The sequence below is a fragment of the Hermetia illucens genome, chromosome 2 (genome assembly GCF_905115235.1).
Source record: "Hermetia illucens chromosome 2, iHerIll2.2.curated.20191125, whole genome shotgun sequence".
In the NCBI taxonomy this organism is placed as follows: Eukaryota; Metazoa; Arthropoda; class Insecta; order Diptera; family Stratiomyidae; genus Hermetia; species Hermetia illucens.
In genome coordinates this window covers 158,022,710-158,042,757 of record NC_051850.1, presented here as the reverse complement: position 1 = coordinate 158,042,757, position 20,048 = coordinate 158,022,710, and the positions used below count along the sequence as shown (strand labels likewise).

General features: G+C 40.3%; 2 protein-coding genes across 2 annotated transcripts; one reads left to right on the top strand and one right to left on the bottom strand.

Moving 5' to 3' along the window:
• Positions 1-3,048: 3,048 nt before the first annotated feature.
• On the bottom strand, positions 3,049-8,233 carry LOC119648764 (1,5-anhydro-D-fructose reductase-like). The gene is made up of 6 exons (XM_038050593.1): positions 8,073-8,233; positions 4,079-4,246; positions 3,842-4,017; positions 3,638-3,782; positions 3,361-3,558; positions 3,049-3,292 (listed from the first exon to the last, which is right to left on the bottom strand). The coding sequence occupies exons 1-6, from the start codon at positions 8,142-8,144 to the stop codon at positions 3,095-3,097; spliced, it is 957 nt and encodes a 318-aa protein (XP_037906521.1). The 5' UTR covers positions 8,145-8,233; the 3' UTR covers positions 3,049-3,094.
• A 2,246-nt stretch (positions 8,234-10,479) lies between these two features.
• LOC119649235 (aldo-keto reductase family 1 member B1-like) lies at positions 10,480-19,142 on the top strand. Its single transcript, XM_038051298.1, has 6 exons — positions 10,480-10,611; positions 17,845-18,012; positions 18,069-18,202; positions 18,262-18,406; positions 18,561-18,758; positions 18,823-19,142. The coding sequence occupies exons 1-6, from the start codon at positions 10,540-10,542 to the stop codon at positions 19,015-19,017; spliced, it is 912 nt and encodes a 303-aa protein (XP_037907226.1). The 5' UTR covers positions 10,480-10,539; the 3' UTR covers positions 19,018-19,142.
• Positions 19,143-20,048: the final 906 nt, after the last annotated feature.

The following is a 20,048-nucleotide window of genomic DNA, read 5'->3' as shown; positions in this document are numbered from 1 at the left end:
TCCTAGTTTGCGGACCGTAGAAATATGTTCTAAATTAGTCGTGAAAATTTCAAAGAATTTCCTTGGATAGATTTTGGGTGGTCAAAGGGTAGTATATGTCCCAGGACGAAACGTGGATTGGTACCCACAATGAAGCATAAAACCTGGGAAATGCCTGCTGAACCAACACCAATAGCTCTATTAGCAAACCTTATCTCCACCTCCACGTGGTGACCGCTGGGAGCTCTTTCATAACGAAAAGCTGCAGATGGAGAAGGATGAAGGCGCCTAAAAACGGGACAGCCTGCACCAACTGGTCCTCCAGGTTGGGGGTTGGGTAGGGCTGACCACCATACACGGAAAACCGATGTTACGAAGCCACGAAAGAAGCCTCGGACAGGATGGACTTTACAACGACGAACCCGGCAACGAGAACGGATTAACGATTTGCGAATTTTCTCATGGAACGTGCGCTCCCTATACAGAGATAAAGCTGATGAGCAGCTAGCCGGTACCCTATCCCAATATAGGGCTGATATAACAGCGTTACAAGAGATGCGATGGAGAGGGACCGGTTACTTGGAGAAGAGCCGCTACACCATATGCTATAGCGGTCATCCAGTAAACCATGTGCTCGGAGTGGGTTTCTTAGTCAGCCAAAAAATTAAACCTGCTGTTATCGGCTTTGAAAACATAAGCGAACGGCTATGCACTCTGCGCTTGCGAGGCAAGTTTAGAAATATAAGCCTCATTAACGTTCACGCCCCTACAAAGGAGACTACACAGTCGGAGAAGGATACCTTCTACGAGGCAGTAGAACAAACCCTCGTCCACAAACATACGTGGGCCTCTCCAGACGGGACCACTTTCAGCCAAATTGACCACGTGTTGATCGAAAGCCGCCACCTCTCAGCCTTGATGAATGTCAGAACATATAGGGGGGCCAATATAGACTTGGATCACTATCTCGTTGGCATGGTGCTCCGAGCTCGAATAACAATACCAGCTAGAATCCCCTCAGACAATCAGGTGAGAGTGAATACTGAAGCCATCCACAACGCAGCCCTATAAGAGGGAAATGGATGCCGCAATAACCGCAGTCAACAGAGGACCTGGAGATGAAGCATCAACAAATGATCTTCACAATCACCTGAAAAACGTTATCATTGATACGGCCACAAACATACTTGGCCTCAGCCGCAAAAAAAAGTCGGAACGGCTGGTTTGACGATGAATGTAAGCTAGCAACGGAACGGGAGAATGCTGCATACCGAGTAATGTTGCGGGCACGCGCAGAGACTTATCATGAACTCCGTCGAGCGGAGAAGCGAATTCACAGACGGAAAAAGGAAGCTTGGGAGAACAAACAAGTCTGTGAACTAGAAAAGTACGGAGAGCAACCGCACCAGGCACAGAATTTTTACCAACAAGTCAGCAGGATGAAGCCTTATACACCTCGATGCTCATCCTACCGAGACAAAGAGGGAAATCTGATTTCCGACAGAATGAGCATATTGGAGCGATGGGTTGAGTACTTTGATGAACTACTGAACAATCAGAACATCGGCGAGTTGGAGGTCCCGCTAACTGAAGACGACGGACAAATACTGCCACCACCAAGTTTAGGAGAAACAGTCCGTGCAATTCATCGGCTAAAAAATCATAAGTCGCCAGGAGCCGATGGAATTACAGCCGAATTGGTTAAATATGGAGGCGACCAGTTACACCAAGTGGTTCATCAACTTGTGCTCAAGGTATGGGACAACGAATCAATGCCTGACGATTGGCGACGAGGCATTATCTGTCTCATACATAAAAAGGGAGATATCACACAGTGCAGCAATTATAGAGGTATCATGTTGCTGAGTAGGCCGGATAGCCCCATACGCCCAGAACATCATTGGCCCGTACCAAAGAGGCTTCACTCCAGGCAAACCAGCAATAGATCAGATTTTCTCTCTGCGGTAAGCGATGGAAAAACTTTTGGAATATGGACAACAGTTGCACCATCTTTTCATCGACTTTAAAGCCGCCTATGATAGCATAGCCAGAGTAAAACTGTACACGGCCATGAGAGAAATCGGTATCCCGACGAAATTATTAAGACTGACTAGGCTGACTCTGACCAATGTGCGAGGCCAGATAAAAGCAGCAGGATCGCTCTCAAAACCATTCGACATCAACAACGGTCTACGACAAGGGGATGCCCTATCATGCGTTCTCTTTAACTTGGCGGTTGAGAAAGTGATCCGTGATGCTGAGGTAAATGCAAGAGGTACGATCCTCTTCAAGTCCACCTAACTACTAGCCTATGCTGACGATATCGACATCATGGGAAGAACCACCCGAGACGTACAAACTGCCTTCATCCATTGAAGACGTAAAGACTTGTGGAAGTGAAATCACGCATGCTATTGAAGAATGGTTACGAATAGTCAAAGCCGGCAGATGAAAAGATATAGATGGTACTTATTACTAATCGCAGGAACAACAATACTGTCAAAATCCGGGTTGATGACCACGAAATCGCTTCAAAACAGACCATACAATACCTGGGAGTAGTAATCGATGCCAAGTTAAACTTCAATTTGAACTATGGCAGTTATAGCAGAAATGATGCATAACATGAGAGGACCAAAAAGTCCCCAGCTAATTATTGCAGCGCTAGTGAAATCCATCCTGTTATACGAGGCTGCCTGGGGAGAACAGTAGACGACACGGTGAACCGGGCAGTAGTGAGTTCGACATACCGCCCAATCACACTGATTGTGTGCAGTACATATAGGACAGTATCACGTCAGACAGTGAATGTCATCGCGGTAACGATTCCCTTGGATCTTGTAGCGAATGAGGCGCATTGCTTCTACCAGAGAAGGAAGGCGAATCCGCCCAAGGTGACTGGTAGCTTCAGAAAAGGCACTGAGAAAGGGCTATGCAGGAGATGATAGCAACTTTGTTCTAAGTCACATCCCTTAATATCGACATATATATTTTAGGAAAAAAATACTAAGATCGTATAAATGTAACCATGCATTTTAAACATTTGAACATTTTAAAAAAACAACTTTGAACAATCAAAGTTTATTTCCTACATAAAGGGGTTGAGTAATAAAATTTAAAATTCAGCTTTGAACGGGAAGTAGGGGTGGTCATTATCAACGATTTTCGAAAATGCTGCAATGCGATTTCCAGTTTCTAGTGAATCCAAGACCTTCATTTCCTCGGGAGAGAGTTCAAAATCGAAAATTTCAATATTCTCATCAATCCTTGATTTCGTTATAGATTTCGGAATTGGTACCGTACCAAGTTGTAACTGAAATGCCCATTCAAAAAAAAATTAAAAACGGTTGGTATTTGTTATTATAAATGTAATTGAATTACCACATATCGTAAGGCAACTTGTGCTGGGGTTTTGTTATGCTTCTCAGCGATAGCCTTTGTAGGGTTTTCATATAGGAAAGATGGTTTCCTTTCTTTGGGGTTGGGGCGTGCTAACGGGCAGAAAGATGTGATCACTACATCACGTTGTTTACTGAATTCTATTAACTTTTTCTGATTTAATTCGATGTTGCACTCAACCTTTGAATAAAATAAAATCAAAAACGATGATAAAAGTTCGATAAATTAAAAAATAATAAAGTTACTGATGGAAACTTACCTGATTTGTTACTGGTTTAATTTCACAATTTTTCAGGACTCGTTCTGTTTGTTCGGCATTGAAATTCGACAAACCAATACTTCGTACCAGACCTTTTTTCACTAAGGCTTCCATTGCTTTCCAAGTGTCTAAATAGTCAACATCACTGGAGAAAATTATAATGAATGATTTATAAAGAAGAAATCAATTTTATGAAAATCCTACTTTGTTATGACATTATACGTGCCTTCTTTGAAAGGTACCAAAGTATTTTCATCGACGTAAGAAAATCCAACAGGAAAATGCATCAAATATAAGTCGATATAATCTAGGCCTAGATTTTCCAGTGATTTCCGACAGGCATATTCCACCCTTGAGGGTTCGTGGTGGATGCACCATAACTGTAGTAAGACAATCATTATCATATATTTGTTTTGATGAAGCACTGGATAAGAATTATACTTTTGTAGTTAAAAAGATATCCTCTCGCTTCACAATTCCTTCCGAGATTTTTTCCTTTATTGCGCCACCAACATCCCTTTCGTTTTGATAGAAGTAAGCTGTATCGAAGTGACGATAACCTCTGTCAATGGCATACTTAACTGCTTCAGCAATTTCATTTGATGTGGACTGAAAAGAAATATTCTGTGGTAAGTAAGGTAAATTTGATTTGTTTCAGGACATTTTATTGTTTGTTATTGGTCCCAAGGGTGCAGCTATACCAGAGTCCAGAAAAGTGACGTATGCAAGCGAAACAAAACCTAAGTATAGTTCCAATGAAGTTTCCCATCGACACCAATCTGCATGTGTTTATACTAATCAGGCTAGGAAACAGAGAAGGGTCGCATTGAACCTTTCAGTCTTCTGCACGTCATGGTGCATTGGGATGGCACCGGAATGCACCGAAATCCATAAACGTTTAAGCCAAACACAAACAGTTAAAGAACCGAATGAGAAGTCAAAGTGGGTCTTGACTACTCCCGATACTCTTCAACCTATAGGATTTCTACTGTCTACTCTCCCAATTAAAAAGTATAGAAATGCTCCTTTGTGAAATAGGAAGAATGGGCTGTCAACTATTTATTAATAAACAAATTTCAAGTATAATATGTTAATATCCTTGCGCAAGGCCCGCAACGAGAACAAATACATTCTTTTCGAAATTTTTATATTTTAAACATAACATTATTATTCATCCAAACCAATTGCTTTAGGAGACATAAGATATCTGTAAATATGAGTGTACCATTTTCTATGGGTCTAATTGAACAACCTCAACTGCTAACTATTTGCTTTACTGGCCACTCTTTTCGAAATAAAACAAGTCGGAATACTGGTCTTGGCCTGCCTTAATAAGGAATTCCAGACTTACGGGTCCACCAATTCGATATCCCTAAAAGCTGCCTCCCCTCCTGACCTACACCACCAACCCATCTCATGCATGGTCTGGCTCGTCTTTTTTTCTAGCATAGGTATTTCGGACTGGATGATCCTCATCCATACGGATTAAGTGACCCGCTCACCGTAACCTATTGAGCCGGAGTTTACCCGCAACCTGACGGTCACGGTATCACTCATAGATTTCGTCGGTATATAGGTTACGGAATCGTCCATCCTCATGTAGGGGGCCAAAAATTCTTCGGAGGATTCTTCTCTCGAACGCGGCCAAGAGTTCGCAATTCTTCTTACTAAGAACCCAAGTCTCCGAAGAGTACATGAGGACTGGCAAGATCATGGTCTTGTACAGTAAGAGTTTTGACCCTACGGTGAGACGTTTCGAACGGAACAGTTTTTGTAAGCTGAATTAGGCTCTGTTGGCTGACAACAACCGTGCACTGATTTCATCGTCATAACTGTTATCGGCTGTAATTTTCGACCCTAGATAGGAGAAATTAACAACAGTCTCAAAGCTGTAGTCTCCATTTTCATTGCTTTCGTTTGACCAGTCCGATTCGGTGTTGTTCGTTCTTTTGGTTTTGCGCTGACGTTGCCACCATATACTTTGTCTTGCTTTCATTAATGTGCAGCCCAAGGTCTCGCGCCGCCTGCTCGGTCTGGATGAAGGTAGACTGTACGTCTCGGGTGGTTCTTCCCATGATGTCGATATCGTCAGAATAGGCCAGTAGTTGAGAGAACTTGAAGAGGATGGTGCCTCTCGCATTTGCATCGACACCGAGAATCCCTTTCTCCAGGGCCAGGTTGAAGAGAACGCGTGATAGGGCATGTTGAATAATCTTGAGAGTGATTCTACTGCTGTTATCTGGCCTCGCACATTGGTCAGGGTCAGCCTAGTCAGTCTTATTAATTTCGTCGGGATACAGTTTTACCCTGGCTATGCTATAATATACGGCTTTAAAGTCGATGAAAAGATGGTGCAACTGATGTCCATATTCCAACAGTTTTTCCATCGCTTGCCGCAGAGAAAAAATCTGATCGGTTGCTGATTTGCCTGGAGTGAAGCCTCTTTGGTATGGGCCAATGATGTTCTGGGCGTATGGGGCTATCCGGCCTAGCAAGATAGAGGAGAATATCTTATAGATGGTACTCAGCAACGTGATACCTCTATAATTGCAGCACTGTGTGATATCCCCCTTTTTAAGGTTTTGTGTAAACATAAAAGCTTATTAAAATGGGTTTACTGTCTGTCTGTCTGTCTGTCACATGCATTTTCCTCGGAGACGGTTGTAGCGATTGACACCAAATTTGGTGGAAAGGTGGGAACTGTGAACGTTCACGCATATAGTGAGTCACATCCTTTTACGTCGAATTTAAGGGGGGGGGGGGGTAATTGACAGGAAAACCCCCTTAAGTTCATCCTGGAATCACGGAATTTTGCAGCAATGTAAGCTATAGCATAGAACATGTTCTTGCCAAATTTGGTGAAAATCGCACTATTACTAACAAAATTTTACTAGGTCAGAGCTGTCGCTTCTATGCAATTTCAAGACTGTCAATATCACTTGAAAATGAATATTTTCACATAATATATGCATATATTACGTGCTTCATACTCATGGGACAAATGCACACTCAAATCTCTTTATAAAAGAAACATACAAAACCTTTCATACCTGAAGCGTCATACCAGTCGTTAGGCATTGATTCACCGTCGCATACTTTGATGAACCACTTGGTGTAATTGGTCCCCTCCACATTTGACAAATTCGGCTGTAATTCCATCGGCTCCTGGCGACTTATGGTTTTTAAGCCGATGAATTGCACGGACTGTTTCTTCTATGCTTGATGGCGGCAATATTTGTCCGTCGTCTTCAGTTGAGGAGATCTCCAACTCGCCGATATTTTGGTTGTTGAGCAGTTCATCAAAATACTCAACCCACCGCTCCAACGGCAGGTTTCATTTTTTGGCTGACTAAGGAACCTACTCCGAGCACATGGTTTACTGGATGGCTCCTATAATATATGGTGCAGCTGCTCTTCTCCAGGAAACCGGTCCCTACCCATCGCGTCTCTTGCAACGCTGTTACATCAACCCTATATTAAGACCGGGTGTCGGCCAACCAGCATTGGCAGCATTCGATCTGTACAGGGAGCGCACGTTCCATGAGAAAATGCGCAAATCGTTAATCCGTTCTCGTTGCCGGGTTCGTCGTTGTAAAATTCATCCTATCCAAGGCTCCTTCCGTGGCTTCGTAACATCGGTTTTCCGTTTAGGATTGTGAGCCCTACCCAACCTGGGGACCAGATGGTACATTTTGTTCCGTTTTTAGGCGCGGGAGACTCGCCTTCATCCTTCTCGGTCTGTAGTTTTTCATGAAGAAAGAACTCCCAGCGATCACCACGTGGAGGTTGGTGTTGGTTCAACAGGCGTTTCCCAGGGTTTATGCTTCATAGTGGGTACCAATCCACCTTTCGCCCTGGGACCTATACTACCCTTTGGACAATACTCGAATAACTAAAAGGACGTTCTAGGGAAAACTCGACAAAGACCAGGGGTGAAACCAAGGAAATACTGAATGAATTGAATTGGAGAAGATAGCGTATCGCTGTTCCGATTCAAAAATTGGAAGGCCCCATTGAAAAATCAAGAGTTTTGACGACAGCGCATCTAATGCTACAGTTTGGAAACCATGTATGGAGCTTCAAATTAATTGCCTAAATTGACAAAGTACTCCAATATGCTTTTTATATATTTTTTTTTGAATTTCCCACAAATTTAATTCAATCATTTCACAACATAGTTCAATGATATTAAACGATATGCACTTGCTTTATCAATATTATTTTGACTGATAATGTTGTTTGGTGATTTTCGATAACGTTAGATTACTGACACTGATTGAAGGAATATAATTAAGAAATATGTACTGCACGCACCATTTTCTTTACTACGTAACAACCGATATCCGGTCTAGGCTTAGGCCAAATAGAATATTACTACATAAAATGACAATGAAGTCCTTCCTGACCTAAGTCAATCGAAATTAAAAAATCTCACCAAGTACGTTCCTAATCCAAAACCCGGCATTTCTAATCCATTATTTAGTTTTACTTTTGGAACGTTTGCCATTTTGTACAAAACCACGGTAACCACTCAATAACTCGAAACTCACTAAACCTAGAATTTAAGGCTTTTATACTAAATCACTTGCGCTAAAACTTAAAAAGCATTATTATCTTCAAAAAGTATGAATTACACTATCTATGAATGTATATACATATGCTATATAATCGTACATATGTTATCAATGAAATAAACAGTGAAGAATGTATAAAGTGACTGAATTTTTAAATATAGGAATACTAATGATCAATCCATTTACCTTTAATTACATGAAAAAAGTAGCAGAGTCTTGATAAGATATAAGATAAGACCTATGAGAAGTAGGACAATATGTAATGTATTTTTGCCTATCCACTCCTGTACTAGGACCTTTTACATAAAGTAGGAAATTTAACTTAGGCGCCTATAGTTCATTTTCGTGTAATCTGTTATAGATTACTACTCTCTCCTGAATACACCCCATAGTGACTATGTGAAATTAGTTCGTTGAGTTTATCGGCTTTATGCACCAGATCTTATGCTCGAAACATGACTTATACTTAGCCAAGTTAAAGGCGTGGAGACCTAGTACCTTCTGCGCCAAAACTCTAATGGTTCTCCCGTTGTTAGTGTGTGGATACCATAAACCCCTAAGGGTGTCATGAGGTGTTAAGCCCTGTCGCTCACTGGAAATGTGCTCAGCTCCCTACTCTGACCGGCGTTGCACCTTGCCAAGCGTCTATTTCTTCATTGTTTTGATTCAAGCCGCCTGGCGAATCCATTGAAGTTTATACAATATTTTCTCTTCCCTCCTATAACATTTAACATTTTTTTTTCACTTTCATTATCCCAAGTCCAATTTCCTGTATCCAATCTCGACCTTTCTTGATCCGTCCAAGCTTCTTAGTTTTCTTCTTGAAAACTAAAATAATCATCGGTTTTCTGTTTTTCTCCTAATTGCATGCCATCGAATACGTTTTGCCTGACTGTTCGACACAGGCAATGGGCAAATTTCAGCTTATGCATGTTGTCAAACTGATTATGAACTACTTTTTGTTGTTGCCACACCGCAATATATGCAAATGACAAAAGGCAGACTAAGGAGGTTGTTATTATGCGGAATAAACTTGTAATTCATTGTTGCGGATAACAGATTAACATATGAGGGTTTGCTAAGGCCAAAAGGAAGAGAGTTTTTTCGTAGCATAAAATTTAAACCGTAGATTAGAGACTTGAAGTTAGAAAAGGTTAACGCTGGGTATATCTCTTCACCATGAACGCTATATGCAGGAGATGCCCCTTCCGGTGTATTGCTGAAATTTCTATGATGGAAGAATAGCATTGCACATATTCGAAGTTTTTCCATCACTTGCGCGTGAAGAGTACTGCCCATCGCTTTGATGGTATTGCTATTGGGTATGTGATGCCTAGGATGAGAAAACATAAAGAAGAAAACCATCTAGGCATCACCTACACACGCTGCATAGACGTCATCACACAGGAACTCGAAAGTTCATCAAGAATGCTGTATTGCTCATTACCCAATAGACGTTCCCGCCGACTCCAAAACAAGGAAGAACATCATTACTCTAGCGTATCGATGGGACATTTCACTTACGTGCTAGCGTAACCGCACGTTCAATTTAGCCATTTTCTTCAGGTTTTGACACTGGTCATGTCGCTAGTCATTACTGGCTGCTTATCCCATTCTTCCACTGTTCTCAACTAGGTAGTTCTAGGGTGACCCACTCATCGGTCATCCTACGGTAATGGGTTTGATTGCATCACATCACACACAATCCAATTGTATCTAGGCACCAAGCATTCTGGAACATTTCGTGCAAGACCTTCACGGTACACTATGAGGCTCAGATTTGAACCGCTATCGCCAAATTTGCGAGAAAGAAAGCCGTTTAATTCTATAATAAGAAAAATTTGCCTGCCTTCAATTCAGATTGAAAATAATAACTCAACATTAAAGCTTCCAAACAAAAATTCGGAATTTTCCGACCATTATTCAGCTCTTCTGTCGGCGCACTTACTAATTTGCACTAAACTTACCTGCATACCTCACGGTATCCATACAAAAATCTGAAAATCACTGGACCAGAATCATTAAGCAAAAGCTTCATACAATTGTACACAGTGGTATCAATATTTCTCCGGAAGCACAGCGGAAAATATATAAATCAGCCCAAACACTAGGCAATGAATTCGATCCCGTGCTAGTTAGAGAACCATTCATTAGATCCAATTCAAAATCTCATTTATCACATATCAAAGACCACAGAAGAAATCCCCAGGTCTTTTACGAAACAGAGAAAGCTCCAATTTCTAAGACTTCTTACACAAACAGGTTATAGCGACTTGTTTCAGTCATCGCAAAACATTTGGAAGTTAAAGTGTAGTGCGTGGAAGCAATATGGTGATAGCTCCAAAAATTCAACTCAATAATGGTATTCATATGCCAGTGATAGGATTGGGGACGCTATTTGTAAGTATTGGATGAAAGATACTTTAATTTGTGGTTCTTAACATTCTTCCTCATTCGCAATGTTTAATATTTCCCTGGCGTCATTTTGGAGATAATTAACACAACATGGAAAACTTGAGCATGCTCCCAGCTTTGACCGTGAACGTGACTCATACCATATATGAATGAGCTCTGGGAAACCCATAATAACATTGGAGTCGAACTAAAGCCAACAAAGTTTAACTTTGGAATTTATTCTTTACATTAATGTGAAGTACAAGGAGCTTTCTAATCCTGTGGACACAAAAGCCTCAAACTAACCAACTCCATTCGCAATCAATAATAACACGAATGTATTTTCTATGACTGAAAAAGGTATTGATGAAATCTTTTATTTTTTAAGACAGGGGAGTCCTAAATTCATATTCTGTTGATGAAAGATCCCGCATTTTTTGGTGCATAGACTTCCTTTTTTGTTCAGAATGCCAAATTCAACTACGATTTCGCTCAGAGCAGTAACTACCCATTAACACTGCTTAATCTCTGCCTTGGGAGCAGCGTAATCATAGGCGGTAGCCAGATGTTGATTGCTCCCATTTATTAATTAGGGCACCAAAAACTTGGGAAACATTTTCTTATCCAATTGTGTTTTGTTATTAGCTGAATGTGGACTCAAAACACCTCCATCTCTATGAATGACATGAGTGATTCTTCTTGGGGCAGTTTAGCCCATAATTAAGCGATTTCGTTCTCGTTATAATTCACAAGGCTCCGCATGTTTGCTGCTCGCCGCAAATTTCAAACCTGGACAAACATTTCGCAGATCAAGCATTGCCATCCGCACGTTTGCAAACGCGTGTTGGTGTTTTTTGAGCAGGCAAGCAAATTGCCTTTGATTTGCCAAAAAATCGACACTCGATCGAATCGCTGGCAAGCACTTGCAAACCTACACATGCCAACTCTATGCAAACATTTACGTTTGCCAGAGTCTGTTAAAATTTAACAAACATGTGGATGAGGCATTATTTTTCCCAATTAAGAAAAGCCAATAACAAAAACCTGACTATAACCTATAGTCACGCTATATCCAGGGTAAAGATCAGGCAGCAAATGTCGAAAATGTTGTATTTATAAAGTTCGCAGTAGTTCTCCGATGATATGCAAAAGAAGTAAGTCCCATTTAGCACTAAACGTATTGGACACAAAAAAAATCTTCTATATATACATATATTTACTTTGAGAGTATTCATACAATCCGGTAGAAGATGTTCTGTATCCGCACAGACGATACGACATTGCACAGTATAAGTCAGAATCAGGATTGGCTTTTGAAATTCATCACTACCTCAGTACTTTTTCTAATTTTTTAGTACTTTTTTTACTTAAATAGGAACTTTTCAGTACTTTTCAACAGAAATTAATGTTTGGATGCATCACATTTTGCTCAATGACAATGTTAAGGCCACCTATGATAGCATAGCCAGGGTAGAACTGTACACGGCCATGAGAGAATTAGGTATACCAATGATATTGGTAAGACTGGCTAGGCTGACCCTGACCAATGTCTGAGGCCAGGTAAAAGCAGCAGGATCACTCTCGAGATCATTCAACATCAACGACGGTCGAAGAAGGGATGCCCTACCATGCGTCCTCTTTAACCTGGCCCTGGAAAAAGTGATCCGTGATGCTGAGGTAAATGCGAGGGGCACAATCCTCTATAACTCCACCAACTACTGGCTTATGCTGACGATATCGACATCATGGAGAGAATGACCTGAGACATGCAAACTACCTTCACCCAGATCGAGCAAACCGCGCGATATCTGGAGCTGCACATCAGTGAAGGCAAGACAAAATATGTGGTGGTAACGTCAGCACCAAAAACCACCAACCACCACAAACAACATCAAACCGCACTGGTCAATAAGATAGAAGACTAAAACTTAGAGACCGTTGACAATTTCTCCTATCTAGGGTCCAAAAACACAACACATATCAGCTACGATGATGAAATCCGCGCACAGTTGTTGTCAGCCAACAGAGCCTATTTCAGCTTACAAAAAATGTCTCACCATAGGGTTGAAGCTCTTACTGTACAAGACTATGATCTTGCCAGTCCTCATATACATATTCCCCGGAGAAATGAGTTCTTAGCGAGAAAAATTGCGAACCCTTGACCGCGTAGGAGAGAAGAATTCTCCGAAGACTTTTTGGCCCCCTGCATGAGGATGAACGATTCCGTAACTTATATAACGACGAAATCTATAAGCGAAACCATGACCGTCAAGTTGTGGATAAAATCGTGCTCAACAGGTTGCAGTGTTCGGGTCACTTAATCCGTATGGATAAGGATGATCCAACCTGGAAAGACCAGACCATGCCTGAGATAAAACGATGGCGTACGACAGGACGGCAGACAGCTTTTAGGGATATCGAATTGGTGGACCTCGGCGCCAAAACATGATGACTGGAATTCCTTATTAAGGCAGGCCTAGGCCGGATACTGGTTGTTGCGCCGCTGATAATGATGAGTTGGACATGAAGCGGAACAGCCCACTGCAATAACTGCCAGTTCGAAAGCAACATAAAAATAGATGCAAAAGCGCCACGACATTGGACACGGGCGGACCGGTTCACTTCTAAAGCATATGCAGAATGTTGTGGGTCGCGAAGCTTCATAATCGCGCGACCACGTGCATCTCTGAAAATAACCATGAAAACAGCCTGCCTTTGTGAATGATTCTTCTTTTTCGACGGCGCTATACCACAAGTCTAGCCTTGGCCTCCCGGATGCATCGCCTCCAAATATTTCGATCGAAAAACCGCGTCCTCCAGTTAGAAAATCTTAGAATTGATCTGCAATCTGCATGTGCCCTCCTAAGGTTTCCTTGACTTTTGGTCGGCTACCACCGGCTCTGTCTTTCAGTAGTTGTTTTGGAATCCTTCCCTCGTACATTCCTTCGATGTGGCCATCACATTGCAATTTCCAGATTTTGATTAGTGTCGATGCTAGTGGGTCATACAATTCATGATTGTATTTGATTCATCAAGTATCTCCTTCCTTTACGGCTCTGAAAATCTTTCGGGGGACTTTTCTCTCGAAGATATCGATCTGTTTTTCCGTTGCGTCTAGCATCCATACAGGAGCACAGGCTGAATTAATATCTTGTATATTTGTAGTTCATTGAGTCTATGTACTTTCCTCATTATCTCATTATGAGGAGGAAGCCGTTAAACGCTTTATGAGCGGTAGTAATTCGCCTTTGGATTTCGTATTTTTCGGTTTTCCTTCGATAGTAGGGCTCCTAAGAAGTTATGCTCGCCCATTGCAATGTTCTGCATACTAGCAGCCGCCTTTAGGGTTTGGATCATGTATTTGATTTGCCTTTCAAGATATTTTCCTTTTTATTGGCTAAAAGTATTTTATAATGCATACAAATGCGTATTTCGGTGACCAACTGCTGTCTCCTTCTTCAGTGTTATCTTCTGAAATTTTACAACTTACAATTTGGGCTTTTTTATAAAAATTCCTGTAATTGTGATATCTTAATTATGCTTCAATTCTTTTCCTAGTCCTTCCTAAAAGTTCCACCAATGTAGCAAAATGGTTGCCAATGTCTATGTTTAGCCATTTCTGTTCTAACACCTTGGCGTGGCTTTGCCGTTTTTTCGCCTTACATAAATCTTGTTGCAGTCTGGGCAGGAAATCTTATACATGCCACTTTTTTCAGTAAACTGTTTTTTGTCTTTAACTGATTGTAACGGGGTCCTAAGTAGGTAGAGATGGGTTAGGCATTCTTTTAGCTAATATAAAGGCAAATATTTCATGCATTTCGTTTTGGATTCATTAACCCTGAGCCCCACTTGACTCGAACTGCTCGAACACTTCCTTGGTACGAAGCATCGATCGAGCAAAAATATCCACGTCCTCTGCCTAAACCACCAGCTGCACGAATTGTCGCAGTAACGTACCTCTCGTATCAGCTAAGCCCACCTTCCTGATGACGTATTCGAGCACCAAGTCAAAGAGGGTGGAGGTGACACCATCCCCTTACTTAAGTCCCGACACTATTGGAAAGCTTTGTGTCAGTTTATTTTGAATTGTTACCTGGCCCTCGATGTTAATCATTGTGGCTTTCACTAGCCAGACTAGCTCCGGTGGGATTTTTATTTTTATCATTATTACAGGGCATTACGATTTACACTATCGTACGCCTAATATAAGTCAATGAACAGCACTTTCGAAGAAACCTGCTTAACTGCGGATATTTGGTCCGTTGTCGATCGTCCGGATCTGAAGCTACATTGGTAACCTCCGATAATTTTTTCTATATACACTCTTAGCCGTCGTTCGATTATATTCGTCAGCACCTTGTAGTACGTGCATAATAATGAGATCCCTTTGTACACTGGAAAAATTATAAATACTTTTCCTCCAGTCGTGCTGATTAGTTTGTAGTTTCGACTAGTGAACTCTGTTCCCCCTTCTTTTAAAAGCTCGGCTGGGATACTATCGATCCCGGGAGCTACATGTGATTTTAATTTAAATAAAACTGCCTCTACCCCCTACAAATTCGGGGGCGTGGCACTTGTTTTCCGTTTGGGTCATCCGGAATGACAAACAGTTGGAGACATCGTTGGATTCAAGAGGTCGTAAAAATACTGAACCCATCTTGGTTTTATTTGAGTCGCGTCGCTGATGATATTGCCATTTTAATCTCTACAGAGGCTGGCTCGGGGTTTGAAATATATCCTCATCTGTTTCACTGTGCTAAATGCGACTAACCGCTCGTTCTTCTTCAAGCTGTCGTCAAGTCTTAAAATTCTGTTGATATTCAACTTTCGTTGTTGTTTTAGTTCGTAATACTTGTCTTCTCTGACTCGGATTCGCCTTTCGAATAATAGCCAGTAAGTTTCGTTTTCCTTCTTAATCACTTCTAGGCAGGCATCATTGAACAATTCATTACGGTTCCTCCGTTCAACATGCCAAAGAGTGCTTTTAGCTGCACTCTGGATGCCATCCCTAATTTTTCGCCACATTTCGTCACTGCTTTCTTCAGGATCAGTATGAGGTGGTGCCTCGAAATATGCCTTGATTGTGGACAGCCACTTCGGCCGTGTCGCCTTTCAACTTTTCCGCATTGATTTGAGGAGTCCACTTCCTTTAGCTGTGGCGGTTTCTAGCTATACGGCAGCGGTATTTCCCACTAACCAGGAAATAGTCAGAATAATAGTTAGCACCTCTCTGCTCAGAGTTCTGCCTCTATAGAACAGTTCGCTGCCAATTTTAGTGCTGAAGTCTCCCAATAATACCTTGATGTCTTTGGAGGACAAAATGCCAAAAATGTTGTCCAGTCGTGTATAGAATTTGTCTTTAATGACATTATCTTTGTCCTCCATCGATGCATAGCAGTTGATGTAACATACATTGAAGAAACTTACGGTAATCTTGAAGCGGATTGAGCAAATTCTTTCATTAATCGGTTTAAAATCAATTTCCGCCTGAGTTAATGTGTGGTTTATGACAAGTGCGACACCCAACTCTCTTTTTCTTCGCTCTTTACCGCTGTGTATTGTGTAACGTCTGCAATCATTTACTTTGCTCTCGAGCCATTTCCTTAAGGAATCCTTCCTGGAGGAGAGTGGGTGGTACATTCCGAAACCCAACAGAGTAGTTCCCCTTACCAGGAGGACCAGAGTAAATAGTTTTTTCCGTTTTAACACGAAGAAAGCTCGCCTTTACTCTCCTCCGTCTAATGTTTTTATGGTAAAACATCCAGTAGAAGTAAGATTCGATAGTAGAGTAATCACTGTTAAAATACAGGAAACGTTTCACAGGATTTGTGCTAGCCGTGTAACAGATCATGTTGTTGCCCTGTAGCCCCTTGTGAAAGATCGTGCTATCAAAATCTTTGGCTTTTGGTGTTCAGTTCACTGGCCCGGGTAACATAAAATCAGGGTTTTTTAGGTAACCTAATACGGAGCTTAAACTTACAACATACACGCAACCCTGTAGCATGGTAGCGGAATTGAGGCTACAAAGCGACCAGGGCGAATAGATAAGCATTTATTGACTAAAACAGAAAAAGGAGTACACTATAATGTACTGTACTTTAATTTGTTACAAAACGCCACCGTAGGCGTAGGACAACAACCCCAAGTACACTTCCTTCTCAGTATGAGAATGAGTATTATATAAAGGGAAATTGTACAGTAACCCGTTGGGTAAACCTCAACTTGATTGAGCATCTGTAACATTTGCTCGCACTTCAGGCCCATATACGGTACATCTCCAAAAATTAATTCAAAAAGGTATTCTAAGAAATTACGAATGGAATTTCAGCCCATGTGCTTCAATATCTTTCCGATTCGATGCATTGTTTTCTTATAGTTGTAAGTACATAACATTCAAATTGAAACTCGAATTTAGTTGGTTTTTGATTTGAATCCATTTATTTTTCTTGCTTGTCAATACTTTTGTTGCACTGGATTATGTTCACTTTATGTCCCTTCCTTGTGTTATCTGTATTACGTAGGAACAAATGCTTTGTTCTTTTCATAGAATCGTCTTTTACCTCTTTTCTCCTAAAACAATGTACCAACAATATTGGTAGTCATATTATCCATGGGTATGGCACAAAATATGCCAAGAGGAGAGAAGAAAATCTTTTCTTTTTCCTTGAAATTAAGTACGCTCATATAAAAATACCATTTAGTATCTTTCTGCCACATTTTTCAATACCATAATTTTACCCCTTCCAACAACACTGGTCCAAATATGTTCCCTTTTCAGCTGTGAATTTATTATCATCATCATCAAATGATTAGAATGTCATACAGAAAGAACGTTGTTGCATTTGCCGATACTAATTAGACATGGATTCAATTTTCATTAGTTTGTGTTGCGTTGATGGTAACATTGATGCAAAACTGAAATACTTGCGCAAAGTCCCACTGAGATGCGCGGGATAGCGTGGATGCGCAATAATTTTCTTTCACCATACAAACTCAAGCATTTTTGGTGTACATGCACACGATGCAGAGATCTCAGGCCTGTTAATATGAAACATCGGTTTTAAATATATCATATCTTCCAAAATTTTACAATAAAGAAAGATGTGAAGAACACCTTCAAATATTTCGGATTCATTAAATTTTAGGGAAATATTTCAACGTTCTAACAAAAAAAGAGTAAAACTTATCAATTTGAAATACAATTTCCACTAATTTAACTCTTTGGTGAATCATTTACAGTCTCAATCCCGGGAAATTGAAGAGGCTGTTAAAAATGCAATAGATTGCGGATATCGTCACATTGATACTGCATTCTGCTACGGAAACGAAAAAGACGTTGGTCGAGCCATAAAAGCTAAAATTGAGGAAGGTGTAATCCGACGTGAAGATATATTCGTAGTGACAAAAGTAAGTCCTCAAACTTTTTATAAAATGTTGCAATTACGACAACTATTTATTTTCAGTTATGGTCTACCCACCATGAGCCTTCTGCTGTAGTACCTGCCTGCCAACAATCACTCCAAAATCTTGGTCTTTCATATGTTGATTTATACTTAATGCACTTTCCAGTGGGATTTTCACAATATGGTGGAATAAAGTGAGAAAATCATTAAAATCCGAAAATTTTTATGTCGCAAATAAAAATTCTCTTTTCAGTGACATTGATTATGTACATACTTGGAAAGCAATGGAACCACTGATTGACAAAGGATTAGCTCGGAGTATCGGGTTATCGAATTTTAATAGCGAGCAAATTGAACGGGTTCTGCAAGTCTGTAAAGTCAAGCCAGTAGTTAATCAGGTAATTGATTAAATGATTTGGATACCTTCTAAATACTCATACTTGATACTATTTGACATCACTTTCATCTGGAAAGTTCCTACGTTTTAAATGCAATACTATTGTCTATTCTGAAAAATAGCAAACTTAATGATGACCTTTTCTTTCTTTCCAGGTTGAATGCAACATTGGTTTTAATCAGAAAAAACTAATTGAATTCTGCAAACAGCGAGATATTCAAATAACTGCTTATTGTCCGCTTGGTCAACCAAATCCGTGCAAAAAAGATCCACCATTTCTCTTTGATGATCGCATAAAAGCAATGGGTGCTAAGTATAACAAGAGTGCCGCCCAAGTTGCTCTACGATACCTAGTAAGATGCATTAAATTTCTTTTATATCATATGAGCATATAATATTCATTTATTTTCATTTTAGATCCAAATAGGCACGATCCCTATACCTAAATCGGTTACGAAGCACAGAATCGCCGAAAATATCAACATTTTCGATTTTGAGTTGAGTGGGGATGACATGAGGGTGCTAGAAACTTACCACACTGGAAAGCGTAAAATATTGTTCCATTTTGCAGATAGTAAACATAAATACTATCCTTTCAATATTGAATTTTGAAAGCATAAACATATTTTCAAATTTATTTGGAGAAGTTCCGTCGAATGTACAAACTTAAACAAAACTGCCAAGTGAAACAATTACAATTTTATTGTATCTTTATATGAATTCTCTAAAGAGTACAGTATTGATTTTTTATTAAAACCGCCCTATTTAAATTGAATAACATACACATGTACGTGATGATAAAATAAATATAATATATCATTTCTCATGTGTTCGGTGTACAGAAACCACAAGAATGGATCATGGTGCATCAAATGTTAGAACTAAGGTTAGTTTTGAAAATTACTAATCGAAACCTTTCATTTGATACCGCACATGATATATTATATATATTCGCTGAAAAAAAATGTACACCCCTTTTTTGCATGTATTCCTCCACATACCCCCCCCCTCCCTTATACTTAATGTAGAACGATGTTACTTAATCCCATCTTCCCACCAAATTTTGTACAAACCTTTTCTAGAAAAAGTACGTGTGACAGAGACACAGACAGAGGGGGGACGCGAAAATCGAAAAGTTTGGTGGCAGCGAAGCCCTCCGAAGTAATACTTTGCGGAAAGGAAGAAGAAGAAAGTGGGATGGTTTTAATGGATGAGGGTCACCCGCACACTGCTTCAACTTGGCGTGGCAATGTCTTTCTAAGATTTCCACCTCCAGCCATGAACAAGTCAGGAAACCGGAAGCTGGACGCTTTAAGTATGAAAGGTTTTGTTTATTTCTTTTATAAAAACATATGAGTGGACATTTGTCTCATTATTACGCAGCACGTAATATATGTATATATTATGCGAGAATATCCATTTTCGCGTGATACTGACATTCAAAGTCTTGAACCTGCAAAGAAGCGACAACTTTCACCCATTATAACTTTTTTAGCAATGCTGCGATTTCCACCAAACTTTATAGGATCATTCTCCATGTTAGAGTCCACATTACTGAAAAAACTTTGTGGTGCTAGGTTTAACTTAAAGGGGGGTTTGGCAACCAATTACATAAAATTATAGTACTATACTATTATTAAGTT